This window comes from Ipomoea nil, unplaced genomic scaffold, assembly GCF_001879475.1.
Source record: "Ipomoea nil cultivar Tokyo-kokei standard unplaced genomic scaffold, Asagao_1.1 scaffold2403, whole genome shotgun sequence".
Lineage (NCBI taxonomy): Eukaryota > Viridiplantae > Streptophyta > Magnoliopsida > Solanales > Convolvulaceae > Ipomoea > Ipomoea nil.
In genome coordinates, this window is record NW_017618831.1 from 1,639,514 (window position 1) to 1,660,170 (window position 20,657).

At 35.9% G+C, this 20,657-nt stretch overlaps 1 protein-coding gene and 1 long non-coding RNA gene across 6 annotated transcripts; one reads left to right on the top strand and one right to left on the bottom strand.

Annotated features, from left to right (window-relative positions):
* Nucleotides 1-1,555: 1,555 nt before the first annotated feature.
* LOC109152361 (mediator of RNA polymerase II transcription subunit 13) lies at nucleotides 1,556-18,060 on the top strand. 5 transcript variants are annotated; one of them, XM_019300004.1, is made up of 23 exons: nucleotides 1,556-1,719; nucleotides 3,235-3,379; nucleotides 4,058-4,131; nucleotides 4,283-4,422; nucleotides 4,502-4,588; nucleotides 4,806-4,893; nucleotides 4,966-5,049; nucleotides 5,187-5,264; nucleotides 5,352-5,431; nucleotides 6,511-6,589; nucleotides 6,769-7,089; nucleotides 7,807-7,866; nucleotides 7,959-8,193; nucleotides 9,611-9,859; nucleotides 10,573-11,946; nucleotides 12,593-12,866; nucleotides 12,945-13,074; nucleotides 13,678-13,765; nucleotides 13,923-14,001; nucleotides 14,508-14,797; nucleotides 14,954-16,007; nucleotides 16,632-17,003; nucleotides 17,085-18,060. In XM_019300004.1, the coding sequence occupies exons 2-23, from the start codon at nucleotides 3,356-3,358 to the stop codon at nucleotides 17,696-17,698; spliced, it is 5,874 nt and encodes a 1,957-aa protein (XP_019155549.1). In that variant the 5' UTR covers nucleotides 1,556-1,719; nucleotides 3,235-3,355; the 3' UTR covers nucleotides 17,699-18,060. The 5 variants fall into 5 exon arrangements, with proteins under 5 accessions (XP_019155549.1, XP_019155553.1, XP_019155550.1 ...); XM_019300008.1 differs by having other exon boundaries at nucleotides 12,593-12,770; XM_019300005.1 differs by having other exon boundaries at nucleotides 9,614-9,859.
* Nucleotides 5,445-20,628, bottom strand: LOC109152364. The gene is made up of 3 exons (XR_002049380.1): nucleotides 20,617-20,628; nucleotides 7,307-7,310; nucleotides 5,445-5,707 (listed from the first exon to the last, which is right to left on the bottom strand). It is a non-coding gene; the product is annotated as an uncharacterized LOC109152364 (long non-coding RNA).
* Nucleotides 20,629-20,657: the final 29 nt, after the last annotated feature.

Sequence of the window (20,657 nt, forward strand, 5' to 3'; positions counted from 1 at the left end):
TATACTTGTCATACAAACTAGTTACAAGCATGCACGATGAAACATATCCAATTAACAAATGAGGGTATTGAAATTGAAATTATATAATAAAATTGAGACTATGAATATATTTTTAGTGAGTCCATTTTATGTGAGATGTGTAATATATTATAGTTAAAAATATAATATTTTTTATAAATTCATACAAAAATAGTGCAATTTAACTAAATACGGAGTATTTCATTGTCTCATGTGAAATGGTCATAAGTATTATGGTAAAAAAGTTGTAAAAGTATAAAGAGATAAAAAATAAATACATTATGCATAAAGGGGAAATGTAAGATAGAAAAGAACTTTTAAATATATATAAAAAATAAGCCCACTATACAAGCTATACTACATCTTTGAATGACGAGGAAAATTAAAATTGAGATAAATCACAATAGCAATGTTTGTATGACATTATCGATTGAGAGAATTTTGACAATAATTGAATTCGTGATATTTCATATACAAAATCATATTTTATTAACTTGGTCACTTATTTCGAGATAAAATTATATTTCGAACTATGGCTCTGTTTGGCAAACCTAGCTGAAAAACTATAAGCTAGGAGCTGATAGCTGAAAAGGAGCTGAAAGCTGAAAAGCTATAAGCTCGGAGCTGAAAATTGAAGAGCTGTTATGATTGAAAGTGTTTGGTAAAATTAGCTTTTTGATAAGCTGATAAATGTAAAAAGACTAAAAATGACATCTTCATAAAATTTAAATTAGTTTGTTTACATATTAAAATTTAACATTTCGTCTTCCAAAAAAATAAACATTTTTTAAAATAAAACTATTAGCATGATCATGATCTAGCATCCCATAATGAAGTAGCAATATTGTTGCGAATCTCCTTCATCTCCATAAAGGTCTGACTTAAATTTTCGTTGATGGGATAAGGGGAAGAGAAAGGTTTTTAATTCATAAGGTTAAAATATGTCATTACTTTAAAATAATAAGGGTAAAGATGGAAAAAAATTAGGAAGCTAGTAGCTTATTTTGAAACGCAACTTAAAGTAGCGTTCCAAAATAAACTCTTATTTTAAGCTAGGAGCTTATTTTGGGAACATTACCAAACAGAGCTTATAGCTTATTAATAGCTTAAAATAAGCTATAAGCTCCTATCTTAACGTTGCCAAACAGAGCCTATATTTAACAATGCATCTGGTTAGCATATAAAAGAAAAAAAGAATACAATATCTCCCTCCGTCCCATTTTATTTGTATAATTCGATTAACGAAACTTTACTAAAATTATTTTTAATTCAAATTTTCATAATATTAAGTTTGTATGATTATATACAATGTATATATTTAAAAACTAATTATTAAATAAACAAAATAAAATTTAGAAATAGTAAAGAAAATACGGAGTAATAAAAAGAAATAATTAATTTGACAAATGAATAATTTTTTTCAATAAGATAATGCCACATTAGAAAAAAACTTGTAAAAAAATAAAGGAGGGCTACAATGCTACATAACTGTAATAATAAAAAATTGAAAAAGCAAAAGATAGAGGGAAAAAAAAAAAAGAAAAACAAATACCCTAATTCTTTCACGCAGGTAGCACCGTACAACGTTGCTTGTTCTATAGCTCCGTCAGACATGCTCTAATTAAGGTGCCGTGGATGATGAACTGAATTGCCTGAAGATCCTAGACCTAGAGAAGAAACTCTGCACTGTATCTGTACGAGGTATCAAATCTCTTACTCGTACTTTCATGCATTTGTACATCAATTTTTTTTTTTTGGGTTTTTCATTTTTGACAGAGTTGACTAAATTCCTGTTGATTCTCAACTTGTTGGTATGATTTTGGAGTGTCTTCTGGAATTGATTTTGTTTTTCGTTTTCAAAAGTTCGTCATTACCTAGTGCCGGTTGAAATGGTTGATGGAGATTTGAAATTTTAGGGTTGGATTAGAGTAACTGAATGAGCAGAGAAAATTCTGGAGATTTGTGTGCATCATCATATCCCGAGTGCTTGAATTGTGTTGTGCATTCCAAACTCTAGCTGCATTCACTTCAATTACCCACTTGCACCCTAACAGGAACAAGTGCTATGTGTGTGTATATTTGCTACTTTGATGGATTCCATGCATTACGATTGGAGTATTATGTGTTTTTAAAGTATATGTGCTATTGAACATTTGTATTTTATGGGAGGAATACTTGCCCATCAAACGTCCGATGTTAGCGCCTAGTGATTTTTACAACGTTGGAGTTGACTTAGTTCTGTGCTGGTGAATTTTTGTGACGAGGCTTTTCTGGATATTAATTGAGAAATAAATGCGAAAGCATGGCACGTCAGCATGTGGAAAATCGTTATTTGATTTGGTGTCCTTGCACTCTAGATTATATCAATTCGGAGAGTCATTCTCCAGAACTTTTCCTGTAGGACTGTATAAGTTGAAATATAGGATGTCATTCCATCACCCCAGCCTCACCGGAACTATCAAATTGGGAGCTTTGCATTTTGTGACCCCACTTCATTCTCTAAGCTGTGTATATTCCCATTGTAAGAACCTCGTGATGACCGAAAAGGGTAAAGAAGGAGCCAATAAAAGTAGTTGCCTCAATAAATGTAGATAATTCTATATGCCAAATCTAGGACACATCAGAAATTTCTGCGGAAGAGTTCAAATCGTATGGATCTTGTTTTAATCTAATTTTCCTTCCTACTCAGCCCTTTTGCCCCCAACAATCCTAGGGCTTGGGGTAAGTGGTTTTTATTATGATTCTTGTTGATGTTAAAAGGGTAGGCATAGAATTCAACTCAGAAGCAGCAAACAGAGGGAGTGCCTCTGTTTTCTTTTTTCTTTGGTGATGTTAGAATATAAAATAAACAATTCTTCTGAGTGGTCAATAATAACCTGACTAAGAAATGAAGAATTGCTGTAATTTTCTTCAGCTTGAAATAGAAAACTGATTGTAATTTTGTTTTGCAGCATGGTGATCCTCATCAAATAAGAATAATAGATACACACACATGCACACCTATCATTTCTTAGTATAATTGTCCATACGATTTGGATTAATGGTACTTTGTTCAGGTCTTCTGTTTAATTTTAAATAAAACCATTTACCTATTATTCATAAACACTATTCATACTTTTTCATTTTATTGTCTTTTATATTTCTAGTAAAACCATTTAACTATGTTTTATAAATACAATTAATATTTTTTCTTTTGTATGCTTGCCATGTACTCAGTGAAGAAGCTCTTGCCTGTTGCCTGTGAAGACGTGCTCTGGGCTTTTGCTATAGGTCCTTTACTCTAAGATCCAAAGGTCTATGCATTTCTACATCAAGGGGATTCGACAGTTGTTCAGTGATGTGGACAAATGTGTTCAAGATTGTATGTTCCTTGCCTTATTAAATTTCTATGAATCTCCTCTCTCTTTTTCAAAATAATTGCTGAATTTTGTTTGAAGTTCACATGCAGAAGCACAAAAAATGGCATTGAAAGAAAAGTTGCAGCTTTTTTTGAATACTCATATCATTCGTCTTATGTTCTATTGATTATCTATAAAACAAGCATAACTCATTTAAAACATTTGCTAAAATTCTAACCTTTTTATTTTGTCAAAGTCCTATCTCTTTCTCTTAAACATATAATATGACATCTCCTGCTTATGGATCATTGCTGCTTTATTGCTACACCGTGTTTTACTGCATTAAATAGACAACTTGGATTTTAAACTCTTGAATAAAGAACATGTTTTAATTTTTGATGTTTAACCACACTTTGTTTATTTTTAACTTTTAAGAACTATTATCTTCAAGGGGCTTGATTTCTGAAGATATATTTTGAACGGTTTCCAATGACCTTTATCATTGAATCACATATTTTTTCTCATCGTACTAGTGCAGCTTAAAATATTCTTGCACTTCCATATCTTACTTAAAGAGTTGAAGAGTTTATTTTCTCTTGATATATCTTCTTTTAGTGTTATAAAAGTTAACATCATGATGCTATCTTTTATTATATTTGTGAACAGTTTGTAATATGCTCTAAGATGTATGGTCTATGCAGGGTGGTTTACATCACATATCGTGGTTTCAGTTTCTTCCTAATGAATCTGAGCTCAATTCTCTGCCTGATAAGAGGTTAATATTTTGAAAAGTTTGACATCAAAATCTCTTTGCTTTTGCCTCTGTGTGTGTGTTTTTTTTTTTATTTGGTGGCTCTCTAAATGGGTTGTTTGTTTTTAGTTATAGTTCTATGTACTTGATATTGCTCTCAAAATTGTTTGTGTAGTGTGAAAGTTGATCAAAAAGCTGCTGCATCATGGCTTGTGCTCTCATCGCATCTACAGTTGCAGAAAGAAGGATTTCTGAGCACTTGGACCAATTCTTTTGTGGGACCGTGGGATCCGTCTCAGGGCCTTCACAATCCAGGTAAATAATATCAGCATAGTTGTTGGATTGATGCATCTTGTTTTTGTCCTCTAATGTCTGTCTGTTTGCTAATTGGTAGATGAAAAGATCAAGCTTTGGCTTTTTCTGCCTGGGCATTTTTCGACCGTTGTTGAGAAGGCTCAGCCTGCCGTTTCCAGATTAAGAGGTATGTTTTTCACATTACTCATTACTAGCTGATAATGAAGTGAATGTGTTGAAATTGAGTTGTTCTCTATGAGATGGCATGCAACTTTGCTATTCCACATTTGCACTTTTGGTGTTCAATGCACTTAGGTTGTACATCAGCTAGAATTCCTTTTTTTTTTTCTTTTTTTTTTTTTTTTTTAAATATAAATCTGGAACTCATTTAAATTTTATTGTAGTTCTTGCATCTGGACTCTGGGTGGCTCCTGGGGACTCGGAAGAAGTTGCTGCAGCTCTATCTCATGCCTTAAGGAATTGTGTGGAAAGGTTTAGTCTTGTACTTCCTGTTCTTTTTAACTGTTTTGCCACTTATTTACTAAATGTGCTTTGAATTGGCAGAGCACTGAAAGCATTGTCCTACATGAGATATGGAGATGTATTTGCCAGATATTATCCATTTTCGCATAATGAAGATTCATTGCGGTATGTTGGGAAACTTCATGTTCAGTTTTAACTTTCAATAACATGGTAGACTCGATTTTCTGTATCTTGGATTTGTCTACAACTTCTCTTGAACTTACTGCTACAACTGGTTACTTTGTGATTGATGTCTTTTGTAGGAGAGGCCAGCCAGTGATTGAATTCTTCTTTACTTCTACAGAGGAGGCAGTGTTTGTGCATGCTGTAATATCTTCAAAGTTAGTTTAATCAGCTTCTTTCACATGATGAATTTGATAGATCAGCTTCACTGAACTAATTATTGTTGCCATTTTTCTTTTGTTCAGACATGTACGAGCACTTTCAAGTGGTGACATTGAGAAAATATCAAAACGTTCATCACACTCTTCCGGAAACAGACTTCCAGGTTTTCCCTTTGTGCTATTAGATACTGTTACAGTGTTGCAAGCTGATTTTTTTCCCCTCACATTTCCCCTTTCAATTGGTTACATTGAAGAGATTGGAAATGATTTTTGAGCTTTGTTAAGAGTCCCACATTGATAAAATAAGAGAGGAAATATGGGGTTTATAAGGCTATGGGTTAGACTAGCTAATTGGTTGGATTCAATCTTTTAGTGTGGTTTGGCCCATGTGCATTATAGCCCCATTGAGTAACCCGAGCCCAATCTTAGTTTATAACAAGCTTGTAAGTATTTTAAGTCATTTATTGGGACAAGCATGAAGACTCCTTGACTATATGCATTAAGGGAAAATAGAGGAGAAAGATGCAAGAGCAAACTAGGCTCCATTACTGAAGCACAATCTCATTTATTTTGGTCTTCCCCTTTCTCTAATATTCAAGGACAAAATATTAAAGATGCATTACCAATTTTTGTTGCAAAATATTCAGTTACCCAAAGAGAACCTTTAACAAATGCATGGTACATAACAGAAAAAAGAACAACCTTTCCTAATTTCATTTCAAACCTCGCTTTCAGAGTTACCCTAAAACCAGGAAAAATTGCTGATAAGTTTCTAACCCATTGTTTCTTTCAAATGAATTGTAATCTTGTCACAGTCAAGTCCATACTTTTGCAAACAAGATGCTCTTAGGTTTCAATCATTTTTTAATTTTTTTTTAAATTTTTTAAATAAAGATGGCACTAATTGGCACCAATGGGGGAGCACTGAGTCAAAGATAAAGAATACAAGGCTCTATACAGTTTTTTTTTTTTAAAAAAAGGAACTAAAGGTACACATAGTTGAGTCCAAAATAACAACTAAAGATAAAGCAGTGTTCTAAGTTACAATCATTTAAGCTTAATAACTGAGCTTTATTCCAATATTTGTTACTGGGAAAGACCTATTACAATTTCTCACTCATTAGTCATTACTCCAGATTCCAGACCATTATATTTATGATTAGGAAAGCTCAAATGCTTTTTGTTTTTTGTTTTTCCCTCACTTGCATTTGGATAAATTCCTTTCCATTCTTTGTTTTCACAGTTGTTGTATCACCTCATGGAATGCGTGGGAGGCTTACTGGATGTTGTCCAAGTGACCTTGTGAAGCAAGTATATCTCAGGTCTAATCTGAGACTTTAGCTATATGTTGATTTCTCTCTTCTATGCATGTTAATCCACATATCCTTTTGCATGTTGGAGCTTATGCTGATCATTCTTTTTACTATTGTTACCACCACCACTACAGAGTATTATTATTATTGTTATAATTGTTTATTTATTTTTAAACTTGCTTGAGCAGTTCTGGCAAGTGTACCTCTTCAAATGGGATTGTGGCTCTACCGTACCATGTATCTCAAGACTCTGGTTGTCAGCTGAGGGGACAGAACTGCTTTGTTGAAGTTACCATTGGGTGTCCTGCCACGGGAACTGGCAAGGCATTGAGACCACATTCAAATTCACAGAAAAGTCTCCCAAGTCATAATATGGCAGAATCCCAAGCAGTTGCCAAAGTTGGTCAGAGCAGGGCACCAGATATTTGTGAAAGAATGTTCATTTATCCTAGTGAGGCTGTTCTAGTTCCAGTCATGCAAACAGCCTATGCTAAATCATCTCTCAAAAGGTATTTGTATTATGCTACCACAGTCATAATTGCTAAAGCCTCACTTTGGAGAATGGAGATTGGACCTACACTATGGATGATGTGATACCGAATAAGCTTTCTGGCACTTATTTATCACTTAATGTTTTAAAATCATAGCTATGACAACTTTATGATTAGAGAAACAAAATTAAGAGATAGGGATTTGCAAAAATGAAGGACAAGAAGTCCAGAAAACCAAACTAAAAAGAAATTTCTTTTTTTCTTCTTCATGCTTCAAATTTTACACCTTTAATTAGATGGTAATCAAATTGCATATCATAATTAGTGGATGGTGGGATTAGAAGCCATTACCTTAGGTTCTGTTTCATACACAGGAATCAAGTCAGAATGGAATAACAAATCAGATGTCTAATTCCATTCATGTGTTTGATATGCTCATCATTTTCATCCTGTAAAAGTAGGGATCATCAATGTGTGTGTATGTGTGTGTGTGTGTGTGTATATATATATATATATATATATATATATATATATAAAGATCGAATAAATTTTGATTGATTAATGACAATTCCCTTAACATATTCTATTTAACATTGATTCTGTTCCAACAAAGGAGCCTTATGGCCTCACGGACATTATGGCTGTTTAATTACATAACTTTTCAAAATATCATTTCTGCAGTTCAAGTTTGCTTTGTATATGTGGGCAACTAAAAGTATCATTCTAAACTTTCAGATTCTGGCTACAAAACTGGATTGGGCCATCATTGTCCGTTTCTTCCTCCTTCATACATTGGTAGATCACTGAAGTCATATCTATTCTAAAGTTATAATATAAGATCTCTGTCCTTGCGATTTGTGCCTTATTTTCAGTTCTAACTTCAACAGTGACTCAAAGGGTAATTCAAGGGATGTATCTTGGATTGAATCAAATGGAGTTCGCACTCAGCACGGTTATCGTAGTAGCAGCAATAGCAACAATAGTAGTCTTAGTAGCATTAGCAGCTCTTCAAGTGACAGTGATTACAGGGCAGGTGATCTTGAAGCAGATGCTGATTCTTTAATGTGTAGGCAGTCTGGCTTATCTTCTTCAGATCAGTCACACAATGTTAGTCTTAAAACGGTATTACCTAAATCCATGAAGCAAAAATTATTGAATTTTCATTATCTCTACTATATATCAGTAAGTATATCAGTATATGCATGTTTTGTGTTTTTCATGTTACCTTGTGTCTTTGCCTTTTGGAGTTACACTAACTGATAAAGAGATAGCTTCTTTTTATTTGGGCATTGCTCAAGTGTTTCTCTATGATGCTGTTCTGTACAATTATTATGTCTAGAACTGTAATTTTACCATGAGTTTGATCAGCTTATTTGACTTGTTCAGTATCAGCCTAGTCCTAGTGGGTACCTTATAACTGCTGTAGTAAAGATTGTTTCAAATAGGTTACCCTAGATCTCATCTTCCCTATCATGCTTGTGGTGGTACAGCTCTTGAGGTCCCCCTTCACCCTTTACCTTCGGGTTACTGAATTATTGTATGACTCAGCTAAGGTTCTCCTTAGAGCAGTTCTGCTAGTTTTCCTCTATTGTTTTTCAACTTTCTAAGTTATTTGGTTAAATGTGGTTTCAGCAATGTGACTGACATCTGAATACTAAATCATCTCGTCATAAGAAACTTGTATATAACTCATCACTCATGTGGATGGTTGCTGGTGGCAAAGTTCTAATGAAGTCTAATCTTGTACTCTAATGTAGTGAACCTCAAAAAACAAAAGGCTGAAATTGTTTTTGGCCTCTATATTCCTTGTCACTGGATTTGTTTAGTAATTCTGATGTGAGTTTACTAATTTTTAAGTCATCAGGTTCGGACTCTGCATTTCAACCAGTTAGCCCAACTAAACCGCAACATGGTCATGCTTCCACTAGGGTATCTCATATAGGTTTACAAACAAAGGCCTGGAGTACTAATTTGTTGGTTTCTAGGTTTTTATTTATAGTTAGAAAAAAAAACAAATTGTTTTAGATTTTGTTGAACAGAAAATGAAGCCTCTACTGCTATTATTTCTTTTGGGACTAAAAAAAATCTTAATTGATAATTCCAATAGGGAGTGAAGTTCTACTGGACAAGAAATCCTTGAAAAGTTAAATGCTTAAGAAGATTGACATACAAATAAAAATATAAAATTCCTTGTCTTAGAAGATAATGCAGGTCATAATTTGTGATTATCAGTTGAAATTCCAGTGCTCTTGCACCAAAACTAGATAACTTTTATCATGAATAAAATCAACAACGGAGTATCTCCTTAGTTCAAACTCTTTTTTTTGGCCATTCTAGGCTTTTTCGTCTCTTGACAACAGTGATCTTAAGATCTTTGAAAAAAGTGATTACAATCAGCATACATCCTGATTGTATCTACTTAAATAATGCTAAATATGCAATTTATGATCTGTTATATAATTTTGTTAATTTTCCCCCTCTTTGATGTTCACTGTGCTGTAAATGTTAGAACTTGCAAAATTTATGTTATGTTATTTAGCAGGGCTTGAAGCGGCCAATAACAGGGGTTTCAGAGTCTTACTCTCAGGCAGGAGTTACAAATTCACTCAATAATGATTACACTTCCATGGAAGTTGGAAATTCAGCCATTACGGGAGGAAATGATCAGATTGGCCTTCAGTGGGGTTGGGATGATGATGACAGGTGTGGTGTGGATATTCAAGCACTTCTCTCAGAGTTTGGGGATTTTGGCGACTTCTTTGAGAGTGATGTTTTGTCTTTTGGGGAGGTAATTATTACCCTGTTTAAGATTCCGTTATTGATGGAATGTGATATTGCCTGCCTTCTACAAATTGTGTATATCAGTATGTTTTTGACCAATGTTATAGCTCTTGAGATTGGAGTTCTCTAAAAGATTGTCCAAACCATATCTGATCTGAATGCACTAAATTGGAAGAATGCAGATTTAATGGGCAATGGCTAATTTTAGCTTGTGGTGATCGTTAAGTCTTTTTTCAGGCGATGATGGAGGAAAACAATCTCAATAAAGTAGAGGGGCTTAGATATTAAAACACCATATACAACTTAATTTATCGAACACATACAAATGACAGCAACAATTTTTTTTTTTTTTAATTTTTTTTTTTTTTATTTTCATTTTATTTTTATTTTACAATGAATGGAATTTATACTAGTGTAAACATTGAATCTAACATCCTTACATGTCAAATTTTCTACTTTTATACCTATTCTTTTCATAATGATCACCCACTGGAGATGTTTTAGGTATGCACCCACTAGAGATGATTTAGGTATGCTGTTTCTATATGCATTCTATCATTCTTCTTTAATGCTCTATCTATATTCAATGCCATTCTTCTCTTTCGGGTTAAGGGATCTGTTCAGGATCAACTGATAACCATAGCAGTTCTACTTTTGTTATTTTTGGGTTAAGGGATCTTTATTTAACTATTTACTTATTTATTTATTTCAATGGTGAAGCCCCCAGGAACTGCAGAGTCCCAGGCTCTTGTGTTTACAGGGGCAGATTGCGGTGATATTGGTAACAGTCCCTGTACATCAGTAATGGATTTGCCAGAGCAGATGCTTGCACCTGTAGGTTTTCAATCATTTGATAGTTTTAATCAACCTCCTTCTTTGGCAACTATAGATGACTCTGTGAGCAAACCTCAAGAAGTTATAAAAGGCACTGAATCTTCATACCAAGTTAACAGCACTCCTGCATCTTCTACTGGGGAGTATGATCATTTGATAAAGGCTGAAGCTATGATGACATTTGCTCCAGAATACGGAGCAGTTGAAGCCCATGCCAGTGAGATCTCTCACTCAGTCTTTGCAAGCCCATATATCCCAAAATCCCGAAAAGTAGAGACTGCAAATTCAAGCACGAATAGCTATGTATATTCTGCAAATCCGCCTTCTTCTCCTTTGTTTGGTGGGTCTGATGAGAATTCTGGCATGGCTGCAAATTTTAAGACGTCTGCAGGAAAGCATGATGCAGCTTCTACTCTTCAATCAAAGAAATATTATACTCATGTTGACTGCAGAAAGGATAGAAATGATAAAAAGTTACCTAACTCTGAGAACTGTGCTACTCAGGAGGCTCAAGCAGCAGTATCTGCATTTTCTGGTTTAGATTCTACAAATACTGTTAAATCTGTCCAGAGCAAATCTGGTAAAACAGATGATGGCTCATTTAAAGCTGAGAATGTTGTCCCATCAATTAAAACTCTCCTCGCAACAGAAGTTGAATGCTTAATGTGCCAGGCATTTATGTGTAAGATACGACATACACTGCTATCATCCAACAATCCTCCTGTTGGTAGCAGGTTTTCTGCAAGTACCATTTTGAGCCAGCCACCTGCTGATTCTATTGTCACAATTGACAATATGTCAAGCAAATATGAGGTGAAGAAGAAAGAATCTATACCAGCTAGGATAGCTGGTGATATTGATGTAAGATTATTAGATGGCTCATTTAATTCACCAGTTGGTGTTTTGCGATCTGCTCCTAAAGGCTCAAAGCTGATGTCATCTGGTATAGAAGCCTGTCAATCTGGACCACATAATTCATATGTTGAAGAAAATATGCTTTCATATGGGCTGAGGCAACCACTTCAAGAGCTTCTTGATGGCATGGCATTACTTGTGCAGCAAGCCACATCATTTGTTGATGTGTCTCTGGATGCAGATTGTAACGATGGACCCTTTGGTTGGCTTGCTCTGCAGGAACAATGGAGGCGTGGATTTGCATGTGGGCCTTCTATGGCCCATGCAGGCTGTGGGGGACTTTTAGCTTCCTGTCATTCACTGGATATTGCTGGTGTTGAACTTGTTGATCCACTTTCAACTGATGTAAGCTACTCCGTACTTTACTTGAAGTATCAACTATCAGTGAATGTGTTATCTGACATGTGCTTTCCTGATTTCTATTGCATGAAATTACCATAGTTGATAATTTGAAATTTCTGTGTTATGGGCCTATGGTTGAGAAAATGATTCCTAAAATATAATTTAGAATACATTATTCTGTGTCACAAAAGTATTTTGTATTGCAACTGTTATTGAAATTGTATTCCAGCATCAATATATCTTTCTATTCAGACAGTTTTGATTATCCTATGCATTCTCATTTTTAGTGTTGCTATAACATGTTCTCTAGTCAATATAGCATAGACTTTATTTTTTATCTTCTTTTTGCAACCCATATAAATTTCCTTATGCAGGACCTTTTATTGTCTCTCATCTCTCTCAAAAGGAAGGCTTTATTTATTTTCCAGTGTTTATATGCACTCTCTCTCTCTATCTCTCATAGATATTCTCGGTTCTCCTAAAGATGTCTCCTAGTCCTTATTCCATTGTTTTCTGTTGAAGGCTAGTGATTGGTGACTGTTTATTTGGATGATTGTCAATGTGCTTTTCACTAAATTATACTCATCACTGGTTCATGGTATTGTTCCTTGTTACACATGAACTGATATACAGAGCTGTCCTTGTTCAGGTTCAAGCTTCATTTGCAATTAGTTTGCTGCAGTCTGATGTCAAAAGTGCTCTCAAATCTGCATTTGGCACTTTGGATGGACCGCTATCTGTGACTGATTGGTGCAAAGGTCGTGCGCAATCCAATGATTCTGCAATTTCAGGCGATGGATTTTTGGCAGAGTCCACTGCAACTGCAAGTGAGTGTCCAGATTCTTCAAATACTGTAACTTTGTCTGTTGGGGAACCAATAAGCCCATCTCCGCCATCTGCTGTGGGATCATCATCCCTCAAAGGTATGGTAGTGCTCATAATTCTCTGGTCCTAAGCGTCATCTAATAATGTTTGGGTAATTGTCACACTTTGTTGTACAGATGGATCAAGAGGGGATGAAGCAACAGAGCGAAGATTAAGTCAGGATGCTTTATCAGAGTCAGAGCAGCTATTAAATTCGCGGCTTAGACCAACTATTGCTGCAGTTCCATATCCTTCCATACTTGTTGGGTATGAATACTTATAATAGTTAAATGAGTCTATGCATATTGTTCTTCATTTTGTTAAATGTTGCGATAGAAACCCATAGATACATTTTTGTGTTTTGATGATGCCTATGGTGTGCAGTTCGGTGCATCCACTATGGGATAGTTACTTTTCATGATCTTATGTGGATGATTCTTCCAGATTTGCAAGGGATTGGACTATTCTTTTTATAACTTGCTTTTCTTCAAAATTTGAATGGATGACACCTTTTCCTTTCTAGGTTGATGATTCCTTGTTTGTATCATCTTTTAGAGCATTCTAAAAATCCTAGCTCAAATAGATTTAGCGTAGGAACTAATCAGATATAGATAATATTTTCAATGGATGACTTGGCAGCTTATCATAATTTCATTTTTCTTCTGGTACTTGTGTTTTGGAAATAACAACCCCTACTTTATTACTTGTAAAGATCTTAATCTTAATTATCTGCATTACAGAATATCTTGATAATAGCCAGTATTTTACTCATTCCAATCTGTTTTTAAAGAAAAGAAATTCTTTTGTTGCAAGCATAACCATGTTTTAGTATGCTTTTTCTATATATAACTAATGACATTCGTGTAATAGGTACCAAGATGATTGGCTTAAGACATCGCCTAGCTCTTTACAACTCTGGGAAAAGGCTCCTTTTGAACCTTATGCTATGCCAAAAAATGTAAGTCGAATGGAGAGCAATCCACATATTTGTGTTTTGAGATTCATCTACATATATACTTTTGTATTAGTTAAGATTGTGGATTTATGAACAGTACTTAAAATTGTCTTGATAATCAATAACTGAACTGAGCTTGCTCTTTTGCAAAATTTTGCAGATGTTGTACTATGTTGTATGTCCAGATATTGATCCCTTAACAAAAGCTGCTACTGATTTTTTTCAACAACTTGGAACTGGTTAGTACATTTCTTTTGGAATATTGTACCTTGCAGTTCTTGTACAATAGAGAAAACCTTAGGTACAAACTTTCTTATATTTCTGTAGTAGATGATAATAGAGGTCTAAAAGGAAAATGTTGACTTTAAAGTGTGATAGAGAACCACAAGAACCTCTACTTTATGCCTAGGTAAAGGGAGGTATCAATAAGCATAAAATATGCTTTGGTCTAGTTGGCAAAAGGATAATTGAGCTTTATTATTGAAACTTCTGAAAACAGAAACTTTGAACTTTAATGATATTTGAAGTGTCTTAAATGGAGGACCTAATGATATTTGAAGTGTCTTAAATGGTTCATATATATAGATAATAAAAAATTCTTATAAGAAGCTCATAAGGTCATAAAAATGTAAATGTTTACATCTTCATTAGGTGCATCAGTTACTGAAACTGCCAAACGTCTCCACAGATGAGAGTGAACTTTAATGTTCTTGATTTTCTCTTATGAGTTGCTTTATGTTTTCAGTTTATGACACTTGCAAACTGGGTACCCATTCACCTCATTCTCTGGGAAACGAGATGGAGATAGATTCTGGGAAGAACTCATCTTCTGGTTTCGTTCTAATAGATTGCCCTCAGTCAATGAAGATAGACAGCAGTAGTGCATCTATGTTGGGATCGATCAGTGATTATTTTCTCTCTCTCTCCAATGGTTGGGATTTGGAAAGCTTTTTAAAGTCTCTTTCGAAAGTCCTCAGAACTTTAAAACTGAGTTCATGCCTGAACCCAAAAGATGGAAAAAGTGGTCCATGCACGGTAAGCTGTGATTCTCAAGTTCTGCATTTTATATAGAGAACTACAATCCAATTAGTAAACAATCAGGCTTTGGATAACTCTAAGAAGATTCCCAAATCCCAAATACATTTCTTTTTATCTAATATGGTTTTGTACATATGCTGAAAATAAAATCAGGTCATCTATGTTGTATGCCCCTTTCCCGAGCCTCTTGCGGTCTTACAAACTGTGGTTGAGTCTTCTACGGCTATTGGATCGGTCATGTTTTCATCTGACAAAGAGAGGCGATCTACGTTGCACAATCAAGTTGGGAAGGCTTTAAGTTACTCAGCAGCGGTGGATGAAGCATTCTCGAATGTTTTGACTCTTTCGGGCTTTTGTATCCCTAAATTGGTTTTGCAGATAGTGCCAGTTGATGCCATTTTTAGGGTTACAAGCCCTCCACTTAGTGAGCTTGTCATCCTGAAAGACATTGCTTTCACTGTTTACAATAAAGCTCGTAAAATTTCTCGTGGATCCTCTAATGACATGGCTCCATCTTCCTTATCGAGTAGATCACATCCAGCCCTCATGCAAATGACTTCTACTGTTCCCGGGATGTGGAAGGATTATGGTGGCCGGAATGTAGGGTCTTCCTTCCAGAGGGAGGGTGACCTCGATGCTAGCTTGAGGCATGGTACTTGGGAAAATTCCTGGCAGGCATCAAGAGCTGGAGGAATTGGATGCGATCCAAACAGAATCGGGGACTTTGTTTTCCAAGATGAAATCCGTTATTTGTTTGAGCCGCTTTTCATTCTTGCTGAACCCGGTTCTTTAGATCGTGGACTTTCATTCCCGGTTTCTGGGAACCTTGCGTCTGATTCTTCAAAACTTTTGTTGGATGATGGTGTAAGTGGAAGCGGAGATGTTAGCTCTATGCCCGAAATGTCGGAATCAGATGGCTCTGGTTCTTGCCACCAAAAGCTGCACTGTTGCTATGGATGGACCGAGGATTGGCGATGGCTAGTATGCATATGGACCGATTCAAGGGGAGAGTTGCTCGACAGTTACATACATCCCTTTGGAGGAATAAGTAGCAGGCAGGATACAAAGGGTCTACAATCTCTTTTCGTCCAAATTTTGCAGCAAGGGTGTCAGATACTTCAGGCGTGTGCCCCCGACACTTCCATTGCAAATCCTCGAGACTTTGTGATTGCACGCATAGGATGCTTCTTCGAGCTCGAGTGCCAGGGTAAAAACTTTGATCTTTAATAATGGCTCATGTTGTAGCTGCTACCACTGTTGCAAAAATCGGTCTAGGCGCCTGCCTAGGCACTAAGCACCCCTAGGCAGTGGCGATTTCCCCCCTAGGCGCCTGCCTAGCGCCTAACTCGGCCGAGTTAACTCGTCCATTTTGGTCGAATTAGCAGAGTTAACCTGGCCGACTCGGCCTTGCTAATTTTTTTTCATTATATATATATATATATATATATATATATATATATATATATATATATATATATATATATATATATATATATATATATAGGCACGCCTAACTCGGCCGAGTTAACTCGTCCATTTTGGTCGAATTAGCAAAGTTAACCTGGCCGACTCGGCCTTGCTAATTTTTTTTCATTATATATATATATATATATATATATATATATATATATATATATATATACACACACCTATACACGTGCACTGTTTTTCTTTTTTCTTTTTAGTTAGCTGCCTAGGCTGTCTAGGCGCTACTCTACCGCCCGACTAGCGCCTATTGCAACCATGTCTGCTACTTGTTTGGACTACTATTTTGATATTTGCAATATTTTTATCGATCATCCCGTGCTGATAACAATGTGGCTATGTGCAGAATGGCAGAAAGCGCTATATGCTGTTGGGGGTGCCGAGGTGAAAAAGTGGTCTTTACAACTCCGACGATCTGTACCTGACGGGGTTACTCCGAGCAGCAATGGGACTTCCTTGCAACAGCAGGAAATGAATCTAATACAGGAGAGAGCGCTACCGTCTTCCCCTAGCCCGCTGTATAGTCCCCACTCGAAGGCTTCTGCGTTCATTAAAGGTGGTTTGGTACAGCCCAACGCAAGGCAGCAGCTAATTGGCGGGCACGCTATCGTGGATAATTCCCGAGGTTTACTTCAGTGGGTCCAAAGCATTAGTTTCGTCTCGGTTTCAATTGATCACTCGTTACAACTCGTGGTTCAAGCAGAATCGGCGTCTCAAGGTATCTCTCTATCTTTTGTAATGTTTATGGTCCTTCAAATCCCGACTACCTTCTAATGTAGCGTCTTTCGAATTTTCGAAGGGGCGAATCAAAGCAGTGGCGTTTTAGGGCAGCCGAGTTATCTCGAAGGATATACTCCCGTGAAGTCGCTCTCGTCTACTTCTTCGTCCTATGTATTCATTCCGTCGCCCAACATGCGCTTCCTGCCGCCCACGATTCTTCAGCTCCCGACATGTCTCACCGCCGAGTCCCCGCCATTGGCGCATCTTCTCCACAGTAAAGGCTCCGCAGTCCCTCTGTCCACGGGCTTTGTGGTTTCGAAAGCCGTACCTTCGATGAGGAGGGACGCCCGGAACATTTCGAAAGAAGAATGGCCTTCGGTTCTTTCGGTCAGCCTCGTCGACTACTACGGAGGCAACCGCGCCCCCCAAGAGAAAGCGTTGAAGGGCGGCAGCAAAGCCGGGGGAGGGAAGGGATTGAACTCAGAAACGCGGGACTTTGAAACCGAGACCCACCTGGTTCTCGAGAACATAGCGGCAGAGCTCCACGCTCTGTCGTGGATGACCGTAAGCCCCGCCTACCTGGAAAGGCGATCCGCCCTCCCTCTTCACTGCAACATGGTGTTGAGACTTCGGAGGCTGCTCCATTTTGCCGACAAGGAAGTTTCTCGGCTGCCGGAGAAGGCCCAAGTTTAGGATATACAGAAAAATGTAACATATGGGAAGTTATGGATGAACTCTTTTTTGACTTTTTTTGTACTCCACCCTTGTAGAATTAGCTGTAACTTGAAATATACACCATTGAAGCCTGCAGATTGGTGGTATCATCTGCAGGATAATATGTTTAGGAGGAGATGTTATAGATTAAGGGTTAGAGGGGAGTAGATCATGAAGATTCTGTAAATAACATTCAGAATATCTATATTCACCATAGCCAAATAGGGTTACATGTGAATTTTGCTGTAATTTTCTGGGTGGTTAATGTAAAAACAGTTTGTCCTTTGGACATCATGTGGATGGTGATGATGAACAGGGTATGAATAATTACATGATAATGATATAAGCTTTTGGAACATGTAGACTATTGTTTTGGCCATTCTTGCCCAGACATTGTCTCAGTTCACTCTGATATTATACTTCAAAATTTTATCACTTGCTCTGAAAGGGGTGGTCAAGTGGGTGAAATATGATTCTCATACCTAAAAATCACGAGTTTGATTCTTGTTAGCATCTTTTCGATTTATCTTTTTTGTGTAATTTACGGGATAACCCAGTGCACACTCTGTGCACAACATTGAATAATGGTTGCGGATTTTCACTTTTATTTTTATTTTTTGAGTAGAGTACTTCTGTGTTGAATCTTACCTAAAACCCAATTATCTCATAATAAATTACTATCTTCTCATAAAAGGTTGAATCTCTAACCCAAGGACCCTCCACATCTGACCCAACAAAGTATTTGAAAGGATATAAAGACAATCGTTATATTGTGCACTAGGGCGCATAATGTATTGTGCACTCTAAAAATTTCATGTTTCGTATGTATATAATTGTAGAGTAGAATATACACAAACTCTTGACATAATACACATAATCTTAATATATAATACATAATACACATAAACTCTTATAATATAATACACGTAAACTGTACTCTTAATATAATACACATAAACTCTTGATATAATACATATAAACTCTTAGGACGCACAATGCATTATGCACCATGATGCACGATATAATTTATCATATAAATCACGGTAACTTAATGGCTCAGCAGACAATTTGTCACTTCTCCTGGTTGCCCTTTGACACTCCCATAACATAAAATTAAGAGGAAGAAAAAACATGATAATATATGATGGTGGGGCGAATTATTAGTTAGGGACAAAGTTTCCGACCAACCGACCATGTACTCCTGCCACTGATGCAGATGATGTTACGTTGTATTCTCATTGCCCCTCCCATGTGCACTCCCACTTACCATCTTCCTCAATCTATCTGTCTTCCCATTAATCAATCCCTTAATTCTTTTTACAACACTATCATTAACTCATCCAAAAGTTCTTAATGCTCTTTTAAGTTGCAATGGCCCTAATGCCCCCACACCCTAGATTGCAAACAGAAAAGTGGAAGGATAAATCACAGTGATTTAGCGGTCCAAAGTGAGAGAACCAATACATAGTACTTATAAGGTGTCTGTCACATTGAGCGGAAGAGAGGGTGAAACTCTTTTACTGGGGTGTTTTTTAGGTTTGAATCCCAAACTTGATGGGATGGCGCTTCACCGTTAATATGCACTTGAAATTGGTGAAGGAATTAAATTGCAGGATGTGCTTCAAATAGCCTACAACTCTTAAATACTTGTACACTAATACTCGCAATAAGATCAATTTCATAGGTTTTTTTGTCATCATTAGTAAAATTCGAATCTTGTACTCTATTGTTGTTAGCAAAGCAAAACCTATTGTTAATCCTCTTTGTTCCAGCCATGTGGTCGTTGGGATTAATCTTTAATAATGATGTTTTCCCATTGCATTTAGGTTTGATTCTTTTATTGTTAAGATTAATTAATGAAGTTGTTGTGCAGGTAGAGAAGTATAGTTTTGATACATCATTGAAGAAGAGATGTGTGAATGTGTGATGGCATATAGAATCTTATCATCATGTCATACTCCAACTGTCTAATTTCATCTGATTCTTTAGTAATTTAAAGTCTTTCTAGAAAAAAAAAAAAAATTGTCACAAATTTTTAAAATTTTGAGAAATTATGATTGATTTGTAAAAATTACAAATTTTCAGGTTAGTAGCCTAGTCGTAAAATTAAAGTTGTAATTCTCTCTCTCTTTTATTTATTTTTTTATTTTTTTATCACTAATAATGTATATTAAATTCACTGACTTATTGAGACACATTTATAACTTATCTTTTTCATAAAATTTTAATAGTTAGACATAGTAAAGTCTCATGAATGGATCAGAGTTAAACTTTTTCTAAAGCAATGTAGTGGAAACTACTTTCTTGAAGAAAGTGGAAACTAAGGTAGTTGTTTGGTTTAGAATTTTAGGTGAGATACAAGTGAGAATTCACATCAAGAGAAGCAATTGATACAATGTCGCAACAAACAAAATAATATAGGATTCACCAAAATTGTCCCTCTCCAATGACTTCTCACCCTACAACACTATCTTATTTATTAAGTAGTCAAAATTTTAATAAATAATTTAGTTCTTCTAAAACTCAATCAAGAATCAAACTTAAAACATTAATTTTGTAAAACCTCACAAACCAATTCAAATATCGCTCTATTATATTCGTTGGGCATCTGTATATCTTCTTTCTTGATGATGTGCATTGGATAAATTCCGCTCTGGTGTAATAATTAACAAATCATACATTAAAAATATACTGTATTAGGAATATAATGTGATGGGCTCAATTGAGATGGTGTTAACAAGAATCAAACTCACTCATGACATTTTATCCTAGAATCATGCTCCACCCATTCACCCACCCCGTTCAGGGTCTCTGTACATGTTCTTGATTCTCCACCAAGTGGTCTTAAACATCTCTTGATAGCTAATTATATTATTGGTGTCATTTGGTCTCTCGACAAATGTAATTTTGTAGTACTTTTCATCAACATGAATATTAA